The sequence below is a fragment of the Euleptes europaea genome, chromosome 13 (assembly GCF_029931775.1).
Source record: "Euleptes europaea isolate rEulEur1 chromosome 13, rEulEur1.hap1, whole genome shotgun sequence".
NCBI classification, from domain to species: Eukaryota; Metazoa; Chordata; class Lepidosauria; order Squamata; family Sphaerodactylidae; genus Euleptes; species Euleptes europaea.
The window spans coordinates 17,636,814-17,657,969 of record NC_079324.1 but is presented as its reverse complement, the minus strand read 5'-3'; the positions used below and the strand labels follow the sequence as shown (position 1 = coordinate 17,657,969).

At 44.1% G+C, this 21,156-nt stretch overlaps 1 protein-coding gene across 1 annotated transcript in view; it reads left to right on the top strand.

Annotated features, from left to right (window-relative positions):
• POF1B (POF1B actin binding protein) overlaps positions 1–21,156 on the top strand; it is a 44,032-nt gene that overhangs the window by 2,708 nt on the left and 20,168 nt on the right. Inside the window, exons 3-4 of the mRNA XM_056859541.1 lie at positions 18,222–18,302; positions 19,621–19,710. Of these exons, the coding sequence (XP_056715519.1) occupies positions 18,222–18,302; positions 19,621–19,710 (171 nt within the window). The remainder of the gene's footprint in view (positions 1–18,221; positions 18,303–19,620; positions 19,711–21,156) is intronic.

Below are 21,156 nucleotides of genomic sequence, written 5' to 3'. Positions count from 1 at the left end.
TATTTGGAGTGCCAAGCAAATGATGGTGTTACCCTAAGGAAACTCTTCTGTTACTCATTGTTACTGTTAGGAATCTTTAAAAAATTATTTAGATATTTAGAGCCCATTCCCCCCCCCAAATGAGGATTAAAAGTGGCTTAGACTTCATTTTACCCTTACAACAACAACCCCGAGGTAGATTAGTCTGAGCAAGAGTGACTGCCCCAAGAACATCCAACATCCATGGCAGAGGGGGGATATGAAGCACCTTGTCTGATGCTCTAACCACAACACCACTATCAGTGATTATTTTTAGTCCATGGAAGGGCTTTAGGGCCCATTTCTCGTGCACCTGGAGTTGCTAACATGGCCAGTCATCTGTAGGAGGATGAGGTGTTCTGGTTTGGGATTGCGACATACCCGTGGAAGCATTTTATCGGGCTTTCATGTTTTGGAAGAAAAGGTTGTTTTTGCAAGTGATGCTTAAATATTGGTCTTTCTTTCTTTCTTTCTTTCTTTCTTTCTTTCTTTCTTTCTTTCTTTCTTTCTTTCTTTCTTTCTTTCTTTCTTTCTTTCTTTCTTTCTTTCTTTCTTTCTTTCTTTCTTTCTTTCTTTCTTTCTTTCTTTCTTTCTTTCCTGTAAGTTGAACATATGCTGCCTAAAGCATAATTCCATTGTAAAATTATTCACATTTAAGACTTAGGGATATGTGACCTTTGTTATTTTCTTTTTCATCTATTTACTGTGAGTCTGGCTTTCCAGTGATTGATTTTCTCTTGAACATGTCTGGCCATTATGTCTGGACTATGTCAGGGCAATATGTGCGTGGGTTGGGGGGAGGCAGTTAGTGGACATGCCAAACTCCATGGATCTTTTAATAAGGGATTCCACACTTGAGAGAGTCATGATCAATAACCAAGGGCAGAAGATGAGTAAGGGATTGGAACCCCTTTCCTATGAGGAGATGCCAAAGAAAAAAGATGACTAAGGGAGGTACCTTGTCCTGACCTGGATGGCCCAGGCTAGCCTGATCTTGTCAGATCTTAGAAGCTAAGCAGAGTCGGCCCTGTTTAGTACTTGGGTGAGAGACCACCAAGGAAGTCCAGAGTTTCTGTTCAGAGGCCAGCAATGGCAAACCACTTCTGTTCCTCTCTTGCCTTGAAAACCCTGCAGGGTTGCCCTGAGTCGGCTGTGTCTTGATAGCACTTTCCATCAAAGGGGGGGGGGAATAACAGAGGTTTATAAAATTATACATGGAATGGAGAAAGTGAACAGAGAAAACTTTCTCTCCCCCCTACGATACTAGCTCTGCCATAATATTAAAAGTCAGGGCGCTCAATGAAGTTAATGGGCAATAGATTGAGAGCTCACAGAAGGAAATACCTCTTCACTTAGCGATGAATCAAATTGTGGGGATTCACTGCCTGTGGATGCAGGGATGGCCTCAAGCACTGATGACTTTAAAAGGTGATTAGATGGATTCCTGGAGGAGATTTCCATGAATGGCCAGTAGCCATGGTGACTGAAGGGAAGCTCCGCATCTAGAGGCAATAAACCTCGAATACCAGTGTAATGAGCCAACGTCTGGGGAAGGCTTCGGCCTCTGTGCCGTGTTGGCCCTCCAAGGTGGAACATGATGGTGGACTAGATGGACTGATCCAGCAGAGCGCCTTTTATGTTCTAATGTCAGGAATGGATCCCCTATCCAGTTTTATTTCTGGCTTTTATTTGTGAGCCAAGGTATTTTCTCGGAAACACCAAGTTTGCTAATGCAAGACTAATTTATTTTATTTATTAAACTGTTCTGCTATTTGGTGTCTTCACATCATCATCCTGTCTCAGTTACAGTACGTAATAAAATATAGCAGTGTTGGATCTGTCTAGGGAGGAGGAAGGGTAGATGCAATATTTGATATGACTCACCTCGCTGGAACCAGAGTCCCACAGGACTTAGTCAACACACTTGCTTGCTGTCTGCGTGTGAAACCCATTTCCTGCTCAGCCAAACCAGGTGGCAGCACTGTGTACAGGTGTCGGTTTGTGTGGCTGGTTGACGGACGAGATAATGTTTTGACAGTGGGCCCGATCCACTGTGAAATGCTCCTGCACCATCCCTGTAGGAGATGATTGGGATTAGCCGAAGGAGCGCATTAATGCTCTTGCGCTACTAATGATTATTTCATTGTGGCTTGTTTAGGAGACTCATGCCTATTATTTTAACCGTATGTGTGTACAAGTTGTGATGAATCTACAAGCGTGGAATCTAGTCACGCTGGTTTGCTTATTTATCTATCTGTCACTTTTGTGTCTTGCCTTTCCTCCAGGAGGTTGGGGTGACTTACATGGGGCTGCCCCATCTCTTATGCACAGTGGCTCTGTGAGTGGTGTTTGAGAGTAAATGGACCCCCAGGTTATCTGATGAAGTGAGCTTTGACTCCTGAAAGCATATGCCCTGCAAATTTTTGTTGATCTTTAAGATGCCACTGGGCTCAGAATTGTATTTCGGGCACCCAGGGCAGTTCAGAGTTGAGTGGGGATGTGAACTGAAGTCTCCCTAGTCCAAGACACCACACTGGCTCAGTGTACATGGAGACAGAGCTTTGGGAGAGGCGTTGCCAAGAACTCAAAGGAAAGCAAGACTTGGTGTAGAAACAGCTTTGTTATTGGCCTGAAAGAAGTTAAAAGGGGTTCCTTGCATGCAATGGCTTTTGTTGAAAGAACTCAAAACAATCAGTTGCTATTGGAATAAAATGAAAGCAAGACAGTGTTGTACTAAGGGTGGAGGGAGAGAGGGGAGAGGCAAACAGAACAAAACCACAGGAGGAGGAAAAGGTCAGGACAACGTGGGCCATCATCAATAGCTGTATTGCCACTGTTGACAGAGCTACCCTAGCTGGGTGTTTGCTTCTTGGCATAATTCAAAGTGCTGGTTGTTACCTTTCAAGACCTAAATGGCCTTAGACTGCGCTTACTCGTATATGAATTTGCCCATCAGCTAAGACCTCCAGCAGACACCCCGGTCTGTGAACCCTTAACTTCAGATGTCAGTGGAGTGGTCACCAAGGACAGGTCCTTTTCTGCGGTGGCACCATGACTTTGGAATTTCCTCCTTGGTGTCTAGCCTATCTAAGTTGAAAAAGTCAGGTGAATTTGTTGCTTTTGTTGCTCAGGTGTGTGTAGAGGTGGTGATTGTATTATGAATGCGTATGTGTAGACCCTCCCCACTTAGTTCTGTATTGTCAGCTGGTTTTTATTAAATAAGTATCGAGTATCTTATAGTTGTTTTTATTTTTTGCAGTTAGTGGTTGCTGCTTATTGTTTTGAATTGATGGTTTTGTTCTTTTATGTAAGGAGAAATAAAAAGGGCTGCACCAATCACAGGAGATAAAAATAAGGCCAAGGCCGATGGTGCAAAACGAGGTAAAATATTTTTTATTACTCAGTTAAAATTCCCTATCCACTTCAGGGGAATCTATTAGTCTTGCAGTGGCTACGGATCTTATACTCTTCTTTGAAAAACCACTTCAAGGCCAACAGATTCCCCTGAAGAAGCCCCTTGGGCGAAACACGTAGAGAATTTTAACTGAGTAATAAAATACATTTTTACCTTATTTTGCACCATCGGCCTTGGCCTTATTTTTTAAATTCCTGTTCTTTTAGGTAAGCCACATCCAGCTGAGAGGATTGGTGCAAGTTGGAAATCTTTTAAATAATATATACATACTTACATAGAAGGCTCCCAAAACCGTTAGATCAAGGTGAAGGGAAAGAGGCGAGAAGCTTTCAAAATGGCCCCTTGTTTCCGGTTCTTTGGCCCTTTCGGTTAGAGCAGTGGTTCCCAACTTTTTTTGGCCGTGCCCCACCTAAGCATCTCTAAAACCCTGATGCCCCCCCTGTGACATTGTCACCAGCTGACGGTCATGTACATTCTGATTTTAATTTTAAAAATGTGTATGTCACTATATATATTTATATACTGTATATGAGGCCCCTAAAACCATAAGAAATGCAAAAAAATCACTGTTAATAACTCATTCTTGAATTGCCCCCCATAAAAATCAAATTGCCCCCCTGTGGGGCATGTACCCCACGTTGGGAACCACTGGGTTAGAGGAACAGCGGATGAATGTGCACAAATATAGCTCATTATCTGCCTGTCCATCCTACTTCACGCAGTTGTCGGGAGGGGAAAAAATTTGGGGAGACTGCCCTGCGCTTCTAGGAAAAAAGGTACAGATAAACTAAAATAAACACAGGTACTAGGCCCTGACCTGGATGGCCCAGGCTAGCCTGATCTTGTCAGATCTCAGAAGCTAAGCAGGGTCAGCCCTGGTTAGTATTTGGATGGGAGACCACCAAGGAAGGCCAGGGTTGCTGTGCAGAGGAAGGCACTGGCAAACCACCTCTGTTCGTCTCTTGCCAAGAAAACCCCAAAAAGGGGTCGCCATAAGTCGGCTGCCACTTGACAGCACTTTATGCACACTTAGATTTTACTACAGTTAGGGATAAGAACTCAGCGGGGTGAACAAAGTGTGCCTCCGTTCTAGAAAAAAACTAATAGGTCCTTTTATTTCTGGTCTCAGAAGTCAGAATTGGTATGTGAGGAATGTGTGGGGTGAGGCAGTTTGGTTGCATCTTTTCCCAACAGGGCCGAAGGGATTTGGAACAATAAACCAGAGAGGCCAAGCGGTAGGCTTTTATTAGGGAGCTGCTAAACTCACCTGCAAACTTTGATCACCAAGTCAGTTTTTGAATGTCATGGTGAATGATAATCATTAAATATAAACCTCGCCTACCAGTTTGGCAGAATTTGCTGTGTATAAGACTGCAGACAGAACAGTGAAGAAACACAGAAAGCAAAAAGCCAAGGTGTTTGTCCCCTTGTCTGCAAACAGTTCCCTTCTGGGTTTGCATATGCAAATAGATCTTTTTGATAGAAGAGATGTTGTTAAACAGCAGATGGACTGTGGGAAAGGAAAGAGAATGTGCCTCTCTCTGCTGCAGGTAAAAGGATGTATAGGTTAAAATGTTTAAGTGGGGAACAGTGCAGATTCAGAACGCTTGGGCCAAATCTGTAGAAGCACAGTGGTCCAGAGAAAAAGAGAGGAGGCGTGTGAACCTTTGCATTGGCTTTTGTAATAAAAGGTCTCTCCTCGCACAAATATAAAACTAGCCTATCAGTTAACCAGAATTTGCAGTTTATAAGACTGCAGACAGAACGGTGAAGAAACACAGCCTCTTGTAAGTGTTTCAGAAGTGTTAATCCGGGATCAATTAGTGCCACTTAATGTTTCTCTTTACTGCGAAATCTGAACAATGAAGTGGCTTTTTTAAAAGCACCCCTAATGATGATGTGTAAATGCGCAGTGCCCACAAAGACCATTTTACAAGGGGAATTTGAGCGCAGGCAGGTTTAACAAGACTTCTGGCGCTCTATAGTCCCGCTGCATTTTTTAAAAATATGTTCTTGCAGCACAGAACTTGTTCTTCTGGAATTTGGTTGTAAACTCGCCCTGTGAGTTGACAGTTCCTCATTGGGTGCGCTCACAAATGCACCCACACACCCCTTAGCAATCTAGAACTAGCTAGTATGGGTTCCAGAACTGATTTAGTATGCCACCATTGTGCCAGTGAGTCCTTCCGCAAGGCTAGCTTTCACATTGCAGCAGTTAACATCAAACCGCATTTATCCAAGCGAGGCAGGAAGATGACTCGGGGAGTCTAGTGCAAGCATGTCTGGTCCCCAGAGTGAGGTCAGGCTGGCTGTGGTATTTATTTTTAGAACATTTTGTACCCCACCTTTCCAAAAAGTTGAAAGCGGAGTACAGCGAGATACCATTAATTATGGCATTGAATGTATAGCTTGTTATAAAGATGGCACTCGTACATTACCCTCATTTGGCTGAACGCGCTTTGTCTGGTAGGCAGTGTGGTAGGTGCAGCGGCAATGCGGTAGCTGCAGCGTTCTCTCTCTCCAATGGGTAGCCTAGAGGTAGCTGGCACTCATTCACGTGGGCTGCAAGCAACTGTAGATGGGCCATGGCTGAGTGGTAAAGAACACACTCAATATGCAGAGGATCCCCTTCCGTTAAATAATCTCAGGAAGCAAGTGTGTCGGGAAAGGCTTATCCCTACCTAAGACCCTGCCGAGCTGGTCCCAGTCAGGATAGACAATTCCGAGCGAGATGGACTTGGTTGAAGGCAACTTCATATGTTCATACATAAGTAAATAGCAGAAATTAGCATGCTTTATTCTCCTGTGGGGGTGCACATCTTGGTTCCTGACATGTGTATCACAATTATTGTATCGGCCATTGATTCTATGCAGTTCCTTTTCTCTCCCACCCTGCCTTCAAGGAGTTCTGATTATGGTTTTCCTTGCCTGAGTTTCTCCTCACACCAGCCCAGTGAGGTAGGTGAGTGAGATAGAATGACTGAGCCACTCAGTGAGCTTCGTAACAGAATGGGGTTTTGAATACCCAGAGCAGGGATCGTACGGCTGATTTAGTCATGGATGCCCCCCCCCTATTTTGAGCAAGCAGTCAGCCTTGTTTAATGTGTCTCCTGTACATTTATGCATGTAAAAAGACATTTGCTTCTTTTATTGAAGGGGGGTAGTTGTAAAACTGCTCCCCAGGGAGGGGTGAGATAGATTAGTAGTCACAGCTGTGAGCCAATCAGTGCTGGGCACTGCAGGTTTCTGTTACAAACAAGGGGAACCAGTTTCCCCTATGCATGTTCCTGGAGAGAAGTCCGTATGTCTGATGCAGAATTTGGTGAGCACTCTTCCACATCGGCCCCACCCCTCAAATAACATTTCATCTGTATGCATCCTTAAAGTGATGTCTTGTGCTGGAGAGTTTAAACATCTCCAGCAGGCTCCATTGTATGGACTAACCAAAGTCTGGAAAAACCTCAGACATGCGATTCCTTGAGCACCTAAACATTGAATAGTGGTGCCTGTGAATTTGAACCACTTTTAGCTCTCTACACAGCTGGCACCTAAGAAATGTTGAAATGGGTTTCTCCCCAACCATAGGACCTCCCCCCTTTTTGTAACACTCTGATCTCTGCACCCATCGTGAGCGGTGGATTAATAGAAAATCAGTATGTCTGGTTGGCTTTGCTACTGGAGCTTAACAATCCCAACGTTGGGCATTTTCTGACATTTTAAAAACTGAAGATGAATGTGGTCTCATGGTAGAGGAAGTAAAGGTCATCATGAATCTCTGTTCTCTTGATGCCAGTAAATGTGAGCTAGTTTCTATACTCCCGAAGCATCAAGGCCCCCAAGATGGGCAGCCCTCATCAAACCACTAAGAGGTCCTGTCTATCACACCTCCCTCTGTGGAGCAGGCTGTGATTGTGTTCAGAGCTGTAGAGCAAACCAAGGTGACCGTCCCTCGCTTGCCCTTTGGGGGTGGGTCACACTTCCCAGAAGAAGCCGCCAATCACCTGGGGGTTGGGACCTGCCATATGGGTGACTGTCAGTGTTTGGAGGCTGAAAGGCAATCATCTGTGCCTTGGAAAGGAAATCTTGCAAGGGGGAGTGGGAGGAGCTTGTCCCAGGCTCCACGCCCCCTTAGGTATGGCCCGCACATGGTAAGGAAGATTCATTCTTAGGAAATACATGTAGGACTGGTGTGTTAAGGGTCACTTTACACATTAAGAAGAAATGTGTAGCCTGAAAGCATGAGCGCAGTGAACACATATGCAAATGCATGTACTATTCAAGTATGGTGTCATCTCTATCCAGTCTGGGTTTACTGCCATATAACGTGTGAAGCTGTCATGTGAAGCAAAATTCGCTTTCGAGTGTATTAGCATAAAATGGGTTTGGAACTTCTAATATGAGATTGCATGAAAGTGTTTTTTAAGGGCAGAATAGTTGGAAACAGATTGCAAGTATCTGCAAGCAGCTACTGTATTTACAGAAGATATCCCTTGTTGACTTAACAGAAAATCTTGTTGGAATACAGTTTGTAATGCTTAAAGTTGCACTCATGATTTATGAAGAACAAATAAGGCACTTAAAGAAAAGGGCATGGGAAACTTGGTTGAGCGTTGAATCCTAGGGCTGGTCTGTGTTTTTTTCTGGCAGGACTCTAATGCGAAAGACTGTGCCATCTTAAGTAGAGTTATACCCTTTTGAACCTGTTGAAGTCAATGGACTTAGAAGGGTGTAACTCTGCTTAGGACGGCATTGTAAGAGCTACATAGTAGGCGGATAGCTATAGGTGCCTTTTCCTCCATTACTCCGAGGGGAAAAGATGCAGATCCAAGATAGTCCATCCTGCAGATCATAGCTGGAATGGGCCCTTTGGCCTCTTTTAATATTTTAATACATATTAATGAAGAGGTGAATTGATGTGTTTTGTTATCATGCAAACATCTGATCTTACTTGACTATTTGGCTTTGTCAGTTCTAACTTCATGCATTTTCTTAAAAAAAATACCTTGCTGTTTTGGCCTGTTTAGACCTGCAAAACAGTTAACAATCAGAACATCACATTAACTCAGCACAACAAAAACACAAATGGCAACTAACCCTGCAGAATGAAAAACAGATAGGCAATATCATTGAACCCCAAATGGAAGGAAACTGGAAGGAGAAGAAAAACAGGCAGCAGCAAAATCACAAACTTAGTTTAACCCAAACACCCAATGAAACAAACTGCCAACTGTCTAAAAAACTAAGAGAGATTGGCCATTTATTCATGGAAGGTTTTGCATTGGATTTGCCACTCTTTAGATGCACTTTCCCCCCATCCATATTCTCAAAACTCAACAATAAGCCGCCATGCAGAGTTTTGAGAATTCAGATGGGGAAAATGTGCATCTATAGAGTGACAAATCCAATGCAAAACTTTCCATGAATAAATGGCCATTGGGAAGAGCTGACCTGTCAGGGAACTGAATTAGCTGTGATGGGATATCTGGGCAAGCTGTGCTCTCTGTAGACAGCGGGCAACCAACTGCATCTTTTGGCAGTGGAGTTACACGGAACAGAGCCCCTCCTGATGTCCTAAAAATATGACCAGGGTTTTTTAAAAAAGAGTTGTTACAGTGCTGTTTCCCTTGTCCATGCCTCCATTTATATCCTTAATAATAACACTAGAATTTACATTGTATCCCATCCTTTTTCGAAGGCCTTTTTCCAAGGAAATTTCCAGGTGGTTCTGAATTTGTGCCTGTTTGTGATGTTTGAAAGGGGAAATAGGTTTACATGCCATGCTGGAAAATAGGCAGTTGTAGTTTGTAATAATGGATGGTTTGCCAGGCAGTAGTGTGATCACTCCTTTGGACCTGGTCTGCCCATGCTACATAAGGTTTAGGGTTGTCAGCTCCAGGTTGGGGAATACCTGGAGATTTTGGGGGTGGAGCCTGAGGAGGGTGGAATTTGGAGAGAGGAGGGTCTTCAATACCATAGAGTCCAATTGCCAAAGTGGCCATTTTCTACAAGGTAACTGATCTCTGTCACCTGGAGATCAGTTGTAATAGCGGGAGATCGCCAGCCACCACCTTGAGGTTGGCAACCCTAATGCCACAGCATGAGGTGGTTGTGAAAGGGCAGATTGCTGTGGTGTAGAATGGAATGTACCACTTCAGACTGCAGATGAGAAATGTTTTTTGTTTAAGATCGCCTACATTAATATTTCCCCATAAGTGAAAAACTAGTCCAGTATGCAAAGGGCTAGACTTAGGGTTGCCCTATGCAGGTTGGGAAACTCCTGGAGATTTGGGGTTGGAGCCTGGGGAGGATAGGGACCTCAGTGGGGTACAAATGGATGCGCTCTCCAAAGCATCTGTTTTCTCCAGGGGAACTGATCTCTGTAGTGTGGAGATCAGCTGTAATTCCAGGCGATCCCCAGGTTCCACCCGGAGGCTGGCATCCCTAGCTAGGCAAGAATCTTTTGAGATGCTAAAATATAAAAAAATACAGAGAGTTTTTGGTTCTATGAAAAAAGCCCATATGAAAAAGCTCACATGAAAATTGCGCACAGAAAACCCCCCACTGTCATTAATGCACACAGGAAAAATGCCCACACGGAAAAATACCCACGCGGAAAAATACTCATGCCAATAAAGGTGACTGAAACTGAGCTACCCTGGCAGTAATGACAAGGGAAGGTGTGGAGCTTGGATGTGACTGGAGGGCAGGGCGGTGACCCGTGGGGGGGCATTCTGACTATACAGCGCCCTATATGCAGCACCCCATATTTCCGCCACTGTTGTCCTTGGAGCTACAACTCCTGAACCCGCCCCAAACTTCTCCTGGCCTTAAGTATTTAAATGTGAGTATTTTTCCTTGTGGGCATTTTCCCGTGTGGGCTTTTTTCTTGTGAGCATTTATGACAGTGGGGTTTTTTTGTGAGCAATTTTCATGTGGGCATTTTTCATGTGCGCTTTTTTTCTGGTTACCAGAGTTTTTACATGAGGGAGTGTTAAAAATATAAATCTCCCCACTGGCAGTCTGAAGTGATATGGCTCATTCTTCCATTTCCTTCTTCTGCATGCCTACACCAAGCCTCAGAGTTGAAGGGGTCTGGAATGTGAACTGGGGTGTGTTTTCATTGTCAGCCCCCAGGGCAGCAGCTGGTTCAGACATCTCACCTTCTGTCCCAATATGAAGAGCTCTTCTCCTTTCTAAATTACTTTTCATCGATCATTTACAGCAAAGAAGTGGCTTTATTTCCACAGATATCTCACATTTAGTGTAGAAAGGCCCCCCAGAATTGATGAAATTCTTCCGGCATTTATTAAGGAGAATATAGATTGGTGGGTACCTTTTCTGGCCTCCTTATTCACTTATTTAGACAAGAATGGACAGTTTGCGGAAGATTGGGGCACTTCTGATTTGAATCTACCACTCTTAACCACTACACCATGCTGGCTTGCATTTACTCAAATGCAAGACTAATTCCCTCCCAGGTAGGGTTGCCAACCTCCAGGTAGTAGCTGGAGATCTCCTGCTATTACAACTGATCTCCAGCCAATAGAGATCAATTCCCCTGCAGAAAATGGCCGCTTTGGCTATTGGACTCTGTGGCATTGAAGTCCCTCCCCTCCCCAGACCCCACCCTCCTCAGGCTCCGCCCCCCAAAATCTCCCACTAGTGGCAAAGAGGTAGCTGGCAACCTTACCCCCGGGTCATAAAATAGGGGTCAGTTTAAATTTGCATACAAACTACAGTTATGTCCAGTAATAAAAAATTGTTGTATACAACATTGGTGGTGGGGGGTCATCATACATTCAAGGCAAATATGGTATCTAAACACATTTCCTAGCATGTTTTGTGGCCAGTGGTGTAAACACTGGGGTTTAGCCTCCCCCCTTGTGCCACATGTTCAGTTTCTATGCCATAAACTCAGTGCACATGGAAAGCTAACATGTCAGGAAAAAAAGGTGACAAAGAGCCTTGTGGCACCATAAAGACTGAGGCAGTATCCCTCTAAGTAATGGCTCTAGAAGACCACATTAGGAGAAGGCCTCTGTGCTCCATCTATGGCCCTCCAGGACAACTGGTTGGGCCACTGTGGGGGTCAGGATGCTGGATTAGATGGACCACTGGGCTGATCTAGCAGCACTCTTCATACATTGGAATCACATGAATAAATAAATGTGGCTACCCCCCATCGTGCCTAGTTTGCTTATAACTTTATGTGAGGTCTGGTTCACGAAAGAGACTGAGGTAGTAATGAGGTAGCAAACCCCTGAGGAGATAGAATGGTCTGTGCAACTTCAGACTGCATATGGTAGATTCCAGTTTTGAATGTTAAAATGTGTTAAAAAAACAACAATCCTCTGTGGAAACAGTGACCTGGCATAGCTGGGAGAAAGACCCCACCACCCGTTCTCTTTGCTTGCTTGCTGGTTTTCTGTATGTAGGGAGTTTATAACATAGGGGATGATTCATCAGCCTTTACCTGCAGTCTGAAATTAGGGTTTACTTCACCACCTCAGCATTCCTCAATCTCATTCTTATCTACATGTTTGAACGAGGCCTGCGTTGCTTATAATTGCCATTTACACGCTTTTGTCAGTGAGCATCTTTACGGACGTGCCCGTTAAACCGGACATGGGACTAAGCCTATAACGTGAACTGCCTCTTGGATTCTCATTTGACAAGGCTGGAGTCCCCCCCCCCCTCCTTTGAAAACCGAGATATGTCCTCAGTAAGAGAATCATCCCACAGGGCTTTTCCATAGGTATTCTCTAATAGGATTTGGAACCCATCCTTATAAATCTCTGAAGATTAGACTTGATTCCACTTAAACATCTTCTTTCATTCTCTGTAACCAATATGAGCTTGTGGGTTGATAAGAGACCAGTTCAATAATTGAGTAACTTATTCCACCTAAGCTGTGGAACCTGGAAACATGAATTATGTATTTCCAAGGCCCCCGCGGCTGCGGGGTGCTGTTTGGGCAAGTATATAAGGATTTTTGGAAGACAAATTGCCATGAGAATGCAAGTGAAAATTCTCGTTTTCACCTAAGACTTTTGAATATAAAATAAAGGTAGGCAATTATTTTAGCCCACAATACAGTTCAGAGCATAGTATTAGGGATAAAGAATCCATGTCCAATTTTCTCTACTGATCTTTCCTGCCAACCTACTTATTGCTGGCTGAGACTGAAAATTTCAGAGAGCTCTGTTGCCTGCCCTGTGAGGAGCCTGCCGGAAACTTGCGTGGACACCCTGTGCATTTACGTCCTGTGATTGGGAGTTGGCTGGCCTAGAGCTTTGAGTCCTCAGAAGAGCATTGGGGAGAGTGGCAGGTCAATTGGTGATGGTCATGGGTCAGATTTTGGTCCATTTGTGCTGTTGTCTGCCTACCCCTGCATTAAAGAAAGAGCCAGTGTGATGTAGTGGTTAAGAGCAGCAGACTCTAATCTGGAGAACAAGGTTTGATTCTCCACTCCTCTACATGAGTGGCGGACTCTAATCTGGTGAACCAGGTTGGTTTCCCCACTCCTACACATGAAGCCAGCTGGATGACCTTGGGCTAGTCACAGTTCTCTTCGAGCTTTCTCAGCCTCACCTACGTCATAAGGTGTCTGTTGTGAGAAGGGAAGGTGATTGTAAGGCGGTTTGATTCTGCCTTAAGTGGTAGAGAAAGTTGGCATATAAAAGCCAATTCTTCTTCTTCCTCCTCATCTGTCTCTTCTTCCAGGGAGAGGAAAGGAAGGAGATTGTAAGCTGGTTTAGACAGACAGACAGACAGACAGTTTATTTACGGCCCTTGGCCAGATAAAACAAAATACATGGACTAAAATAGTAGCTGGTTTGATTCTCCTTAAAAGAGCCTTTGTAATTATTGCAGATGTATAACACTATTAACATACATCATATTTTTCATTGCAGTGTAAGCAAAGAGCTTACAATTTAATGTTACGCTAGGCAGCAGCAAGAGAAGAAGGAGGACAGGTTTATAACGCAAAACGAACTTAATTTGAGCTGACCTAAAATAATCTGAATAAATTTTGAAGATACTTGATATGAATCAGACCAGTGGTTCAGGGTTGTACTCTGCCCAGTAGTGGCTTGCCAAGATATTGGGGTGGGGTCGTGGGTTTGCATTCTCTAGCAGAGCAGCTGGAATTTTCTCCCTTGAGTTAAAGAAGCCTGTGGCGATGCATATAAATATTTATCTAGTTATTTTTTAAAAATTGTTTCTAAATTGCCCTGTGTGTTTTGTGTAGATGGTTTCTGTCAACGCAAACTTTCAGCATCAGAACGGGAAAGACTGGCGGTAAGAGAGGCGGAGGCATCTAGCTCTGTGCCAAGTCAGCAGCAATATTCATAATGTTGACATTTCCCAGTTTATAATAATCTGCATTTAGTTAGATTCTCCTCTCCTCCGAGTTTGTGTTCTGACTCATTTGTTATTGGAGGCAGCTTAGAATGATTGCACAGGGTTTCTTGCAGAGCAGAAAAAGAAGATGCAGTAATTCAAAGTGGGAGATCCGTTGATCTACTTTGGAATTGCTGTCAGCTAATTATGGAGCGTCCCCCCCCTTCCATGAAAACAACAGTTTAACTTCCATGTATACAACTTCCATGTATACATCAGTCTTGTTAGTTTTTAAAAGATACTTGTAGATAAAATGGATTCTGGCTATTGAGCCCAGCAACTAAAATATTGAGCGCAATCCAGACAAGATTAAGCCCTTCTACATCAGACTGATTTTATTCGAAGAGGTTGTATTTTTTGTGCCATCAAGTCACAGCTGACTTAGGACAACCCCATAGGGCAGGGGTCCCCAACGTGGTTCCTTTTGGCCCCATGGCGCCACCGGCATTTTTCCTGATGCCTGCCAAGTGCTTTTAGAAAGTAAGGAGGGACTAGGTGGGGCGTTTACCCAGCAGGGCTTCTGATTGCCTGTGCAGATTAAAAGGCATCCTGGTAAACAGAGCTTCTGGCTGATATATTGGATTTTACTATTAGAGTTATGTATAACCTCACTCCCTGACATTTTGTGGTCCTCCTGTGGCAGCCGTTTTATGATTGTGCCCACCACCCTGGGTCAGGATTCTATAAGTGCCCACAGGCTCAAGAGGGTTGGAAACCCCTGCTGTAGGGTTTTCAAGGCAAGAGAGGTTCAGAGGTGGTTTGCCATTGCCTGCCTCTGCATCATGACCCTGGTATTCCTTGGAGGTCTCCCATCCAAATGTTAGCCAGGGTTGACCCCGCTTAGCTTCTGAGATCTAGCGAGATCAGGCTCACCTGGGGCTGTCCAGGTCAAGACTAAGAGGTTGTACACATGTACATAATTTGAAACCAGTGGGAATGCTCAACTTTGGACAGATCATGCCTTGTGTGGACTATCATCTTCCTCTTTGATTGTTCCCAGTTTTAATAGACGAATAAGCACTCTGATTTACATTGATGGGGGAGAAGCCCCAATCCTTGATTTTGCTTCTGTTTGTTCAGGAAAGTTGTCCTGTGTTACAGAGTTGACAGTCCTCACACGTGTGAAGCCTACCTAGAACTGGGTCAGATGAAGGAATCAAGCACAGAGTTGCCTCTTGAGCAATCACGGTTTTGGCAAACCGTAAAAGCCTTTCTTGCGATGGATGATCCTTCTGAAACTGATGGATGATCCTTCTGGAACTGATCCCACGTTGGGACTTCTCATGTGATCTGGCTTGGTTGATTCCACCATCTGCCAAAAGCGCATTTTAGTGGGGATAATTGACTCCACCCAAATCAGCTACCTGCCCCAGCAAGACCCTCTGCTTGCAGTGGGAATGCAATCCTTTCTGGCTGCATCAACAGATTTTCATCACCTTGCATAGGCGGCAGTCTATGAAGACAAGAAACGATACATGTAGTGAGTTCTCCCCCCACCCCCAGCCGTTCCTTTGATACACTCAGTAGGGGCAAACTCTTCGTTTTTGTGTAAGTGACTGTAGGAAGCTCCCTTAGATTCATGTACATTAATTTGTGTTCATTAATTCATATATACTGGTATTATTTCTTCTGACTGGCAGCAGCTGTCTTAGGCAGAGGTCTTTGCCAGCTGTGCTACGTGAAATTCTTTTAATTAGAGATCACAAGGACTGAACTATGGGCCTTTAGCATGCTAAGAACATGATGTACTGTTGAACTACTGCCCATCCCATATACTTCGACTAAACTTGGAGATACATGGGATTGCAGCCATCAAAGATGTATGTCTCTGTTCAGCGGTTGTACAGTTTTCCTACTTTCAAAGTCTTCTCCATTTATTTAAATCAGGGATGGGGAACCTTTTTTCCTCCAAGGGCCATTTGGATATTTATAATGTAATTCGTGGGCCATACAAAATTATCAGCTTAAAAATTAGCCGACCAAGCCCCAAGCAGGCAGCTGCCCCAGATGACACCCCTGGTGTGGGCAAGCGGGAAGACATCCAACCGGTGGTGCACTCGCCCACCTGGTAGCACAGGATGGTCCGTTGCACCAGCCAGGTGTAGCCGTCCAGCCACACGCCTGAGTTGCTCCTGCTCCACATGGTCGGTGCCGGATTCTACAGCTGGCTCCTACTACCTCTGCCTGCAGGGGTGAAATGAGGACACACTGGCTAAGAACTTGCCCCCCCCTGCACATTCTGGCCCTGCCCCCTTTAACCCCTTCATTGTCGCCACTTCTGCTCCCAGCCCTCTTGTAGTACAGAGGGAATTCGTTTCTCCACTGGCCGGGTGGGAAAGGGTTAACAGTTTCTTGGGCAATCCTAGCAGCTCCATAGCTAACGACTCTTCTGCAAGGGGGAAAAAGGTTCCTTTTCTCAGCAAAACAAACTCACATCTGCCTTGAATAGACGTTATTCCTGTCTGCGGGAGGGGGCAGATCGCCAGTCTTAGATCCTTCTGAGCTAGAGATCTACCAGGACCCACGAAGGGCCAGACCAAATGATTTCACGGGCCTTAAATGGCCTTCGGGCCTGACATTCCCCACCCCTGATTTAAACGGAGGGTGCTCCTCTCTCCACGCTCCAGAGTGCATTTTCGAGTGTTCGAGCAGACTGTATTCTTCAACTCTGCTTCACTGATTTTTGCAGATTAATAACGTAGGTTTTGTTTTGATGGCTATTCTGAAACTTTGGTGGTTTGAATACAGCAGCCAGGTTGTCCACCAGGACTCTCCACATGGAATATAGTCTTTCTGTGTTTAAAGATCTGTTCTAGCTTTCCTTTGTTTTGCTTCAAAGTACTGGTTTTGACCCCGAAAACTCTGTAAACAGCTTCGGAGTAGGGAGTATGAAGGACCATCCACTCCCAAGTAAACCTTCTCTGAGATGGTCTTCTGAGGTCCTGCTGTGGGTATCTCTGGTCACAGATGCCAGGCAGGTAGTGACTAGAAGTAGGGCCTTTTCAGTGGTGGCATCTTTCTTCTTGAATATCCTTCCTGGAACTATTGGCAAGGCATCAACTTTATTAACTTTTTGGCACTAAGGCAAAACAGTTATATTTTGGTTGATATTTGGATGGTCTTTTGCTGCTTTCCTCTCTGATTTTCATTGCTGGCTAGTTTTATTTGAGGAAATGTTTGTGTTTTTAGGAAGGATTGGGGTTTTTATGTAGCTTTGTTCAAAGTATGTGAGCTACCTTGAGGGCTTATTAAGAACTAAAACAGGCTCTACATTTGAAAAATAAAATAACCAAACGGGATTATTAAATAAGACGGCTATTCCTCTCTAATCCCACTGTATAGTTACTGCAAAAGTTTATGCATTTAGGAGGAAAATGGTTGGCTGAATCTCCGGTTCCAGTGATGCACTTAGATAATTTTAGACCCTGGATTTGAAGGTCTTATGCGGGGAGGCCTCTTTTAGAGGGTAGTATACATTTGTAAAGCTACAGTCTGGTTTTGGGGACCCTGCTGAGCCCATGGGCTGGGCCCCCAAACTTATTTATTTATTATTGGCTTGCTTTAGAAAATGCATATGCTGCTTTTTTTATATATCTGCTGGAGGCAGCTCTCAAGTAAACCCAGTACAATAAAACCATAAACACGACAGCATAAATTATCAATATGAAAAACAAGCCATTAAAAACAGCTTTTGCCCCAAAGCCCGGATTTAACACCACTGAGCATTTCCAATTAAATTTGCCACAAAATACCTCCTTCCTGTGGCTTCAGGTTGCCATACATCCCTTTGGCAAGGTTGGGTAGTGAAGTTGTTGCACCTTTCCATCAGAGCTGGCAACTTTGTCTCCCCCCCCCCTTCTTCTTTATTATTTAAGTGGGGGAGCCTGGCTGTTTTTTCCGAGTTTGCCCAAGAGCCTGCGTACCAAAGCTGAGCACCATCTGTCCTTGATTTTAACTGGGAATTGTCAGTTTTAACTATATTGTATGGATTTAGATATTTTATTGTATATGTTGTTACCTGCCCTGATCCCGGCCTTGGCCGGGATAGAGGGCGGGATATAAATCAAATAAATAAATAAAATAATGAATAATTGTGCTTTTTGTGGGGGAGGCTACAGCCAGGCTGCCATGATACACTATTGGCCAACCTTTTCTCTGATGCAAAGGTGTCTTCTTTAGTGTTGGTTCCAAACTCCAAGTTTCTTATTTAACTAACAAGATGCCTATTTCATTCTTCCTAACCTGCATCACCATCACTTGGAAGTAATGCCTGTTGAAATCAATGGGTCTCGATTCCAAGGAAATGTCTAGGTTTCCAGTTAACTTGCTCCTGCATCTTGTTGCATTGCCATATTTACCATTTATTTTCTCTCTTTCTCTACAGGAAGTTCAATCTCCATCTTTGAAATTGTCTCCATTTTCCCAGGGCACTGTCCGGAGGATTATATTAGAGAATCCTGAACAGGTAAGGAAACCTGTTCACTGTTGCAACTGTCTCTTGCACAGTCCTCGTACATACAAACTTGTGTGTTAAGGGCAACATGCATGGAATTGGAGCAGGGCCAAGCATGCTGGCTTCATTTGTGGCTAGCTTTACTCCTTGTCTACATGCATTCACCCAGTATATGGGCTTCATTCTTGTGATCAGTGATCAAAAGGCGGTGATCACAGGGAGGGAGTGCACATGCTCAGTTTAGATGCACATAAGTACTGTGCCTACATGAAGCAAGCATGTTTAGGTGGGGCCAGTGTGCTCGATCATGAGTGGGGCATGGAGCCAGCCTGCTCGTTCCCCCCCCAACCGTGGGTGTGGGCTATGTATGCAAATATGTTGTGTGTACAGGTCTTCAGTCCATCTCTAAAAGGAGGATCGGATCTCTTGGGAGTTGAGATGCTTGATAATGGTCAGTTGAGATGCCCTAATCACATTCTTCATCATTTTGCTTCAAAAGGTTGTTGAATTTACTTTATGCTGCTTTTGTTTGGTGCTAGCGATACGAAGACTATCTGACTTAATGCCTTGCTCTTGAGCTCTGATTGGGGCCACACCATTGTTTCTCAAATGTTGCTTCTTTAAAATTGGACATTTATGGTGGTGCCATTGAAAATCCTTTGGAATCCACAATGGATCCGGAACCCAGCAACCATGTGGTTAGCAGGGTTTGCGTCAGTGAGCATATTTTCCTCACACACAAAATCATCTGCCTCCCAGGTTTCAGGCACAGTTCAAAGTGTTGACTTATAAAGTTCTGAATGGTCCAGGACCAGTACATATGAAAGATTTTTAAAATTTTTATTTTTAACAAACATAAAAACATTAAACCATGAACACAATATAACAATATCCATAAAGCTTGCCATTCAAAATTACAACTCTTTGAATTATCAAACTTCTTTGAATTAAATTACTCTTTATTCTCAACATATTTTCCTATATCTAGTAGCAGATTTATTTCTTGTTTGTTAAAAATATATTACCTAAATCATCCTCATTCTGTCTCAATTTAATTCAATTCTGTTCCTAATTTCTAGCTATATAATTGGAAAAAGCATCCCATTTCCCCCGCAATTCTGAGACTGAACTGTTATGTATAAGAAAGATTTGTTGTTAATTGTTTATTGCCCTTATTTTAATGCTGATTTCTTTCATATGTAATTATGTTTTTATTGTATTTGTATGCAGCCTTGAATACCAAAGAGGTGGAATAACATTTTTATTTTTTCCAAAGCAAATAAATAATCATATTGTTCAGTTGTGAATACCAGTTGTTTTGTATTTCCAGGAGCCATTGTCTCCACTTCTGAGAGGAGGAAATAATGTGATCATTGAAAAAACAGTAAGAAAGTATGAGCTGCTAAATCCAGAGGTAACAGTCTTTCTTTTCTTTTCTTTTCTTTTCTTTTCTTTTCTTTTCTTTGTTTCTTTTTGCCAGTAAAACAAGCATTTGGCTGAGTGGGCGCTAATACCTGAAGCTAGAGGTGGTGTGTATGGCTGGTGTTAAGGGTCAGCATTGTTGGGCAGATGCCAAGGACCCTTTTCCTTTGGAGGGGCACTGCTGTGTAGCTGCAGTGATCACAGCTTGTTCTCTTTCTCTGGTTGGACAGGAAGTAGTGACATTGGATCCCCAGGGAAGGATTAGACCCGGCCACACTTCCTCCTTTTGTTGGGATGCATACCACCTTCGTCTTCCTCCCCCCCCCCCTTGCCAGATAACCAAAAGGCAGTCAGCTGTAGCCACTGCATGCCACTGGCCCCTCTTCACTCACCTGCTGGTGCAAACCATAAGGGCTGCCTGGAGCAGCCCCCATTGACCAAGGTGGCAGCTGCTTCTAAGGCCCTGTACACCTACACAGGTAGAAGAAGAAGAGTTGGTTTTTATAAGCTGACTTTCTCTACCACTTGAAAAACCAGACCAGCTTACATTCACCTTCCCTTCCCCTCCCCACAACAGACACCCTGTGAGGTAGGTGGGGCTGAGAGAGCTGTGACTAGCCCAATGTCACCCAGCTGGCTTCATGTGTAGGAGTGGGGAAACAAATCCAGTTCACCAGATTAGCCTCTGCCGCTCATGTGGAGGAGTGGGGAATCAAACCCAGTTCTCCAGATCAGAGTCCACCGCTCCAATCCACCGCTCTTAACTGCTACACCGTACTGGTGAACGAGAAGTGAGGACAACCAGGAACAGCAGTCAGCTGTTTATCTGCCCTCTCTATCTGTGTTGCGGCTTTCTTGGAAGGGATCCTGCTGGACAGGAGCTTGCCCAGAACCCGTAAAGCCTGCATCCAGCCCTGTTTGTGGGAATCCCTAAAGGGGCCTGTTTCCCAGATTGCTCCCCTCCCGCTTTTCACTAATCCCTGCACCTCTGGACACAAAGGCAGCACCTGTTTCCTCTCTGGCTATAGGAGAAGGGTAAGGGCGGAGAGAGAAAGGCTTGCTCGGCAACACAAAAAGGGTCAGTGGTGTTCCTGCAAGGAGCGCCGTCTGCAGAGCAGATGAACGAGAGCCTTCGTTTAAAAGGACTGAATGCCTAGTATCGTTTTACACTTCTGACTTCCTAGAATTAGTAAGGTCTTTGTATGGTGTTGGTTCCTTGTACTGGAGATCGGTGATGTTTTTGCACTGTGTGCTTACGGAGGGGAAGGGCAAGTGGAGTGGACAGGCAGGGCTGAATGAATGAATTTATTTTTACGGCATTAGCCAGAACAAATCAACCAAATTACAAACCTATAAGTAAATAAAATAATCTCTTTGTAATAGGAAATATCCAAAGATTTTTTTTAAAATTAAAAACAATAATTTTATCAGTTAAAATTAGCCG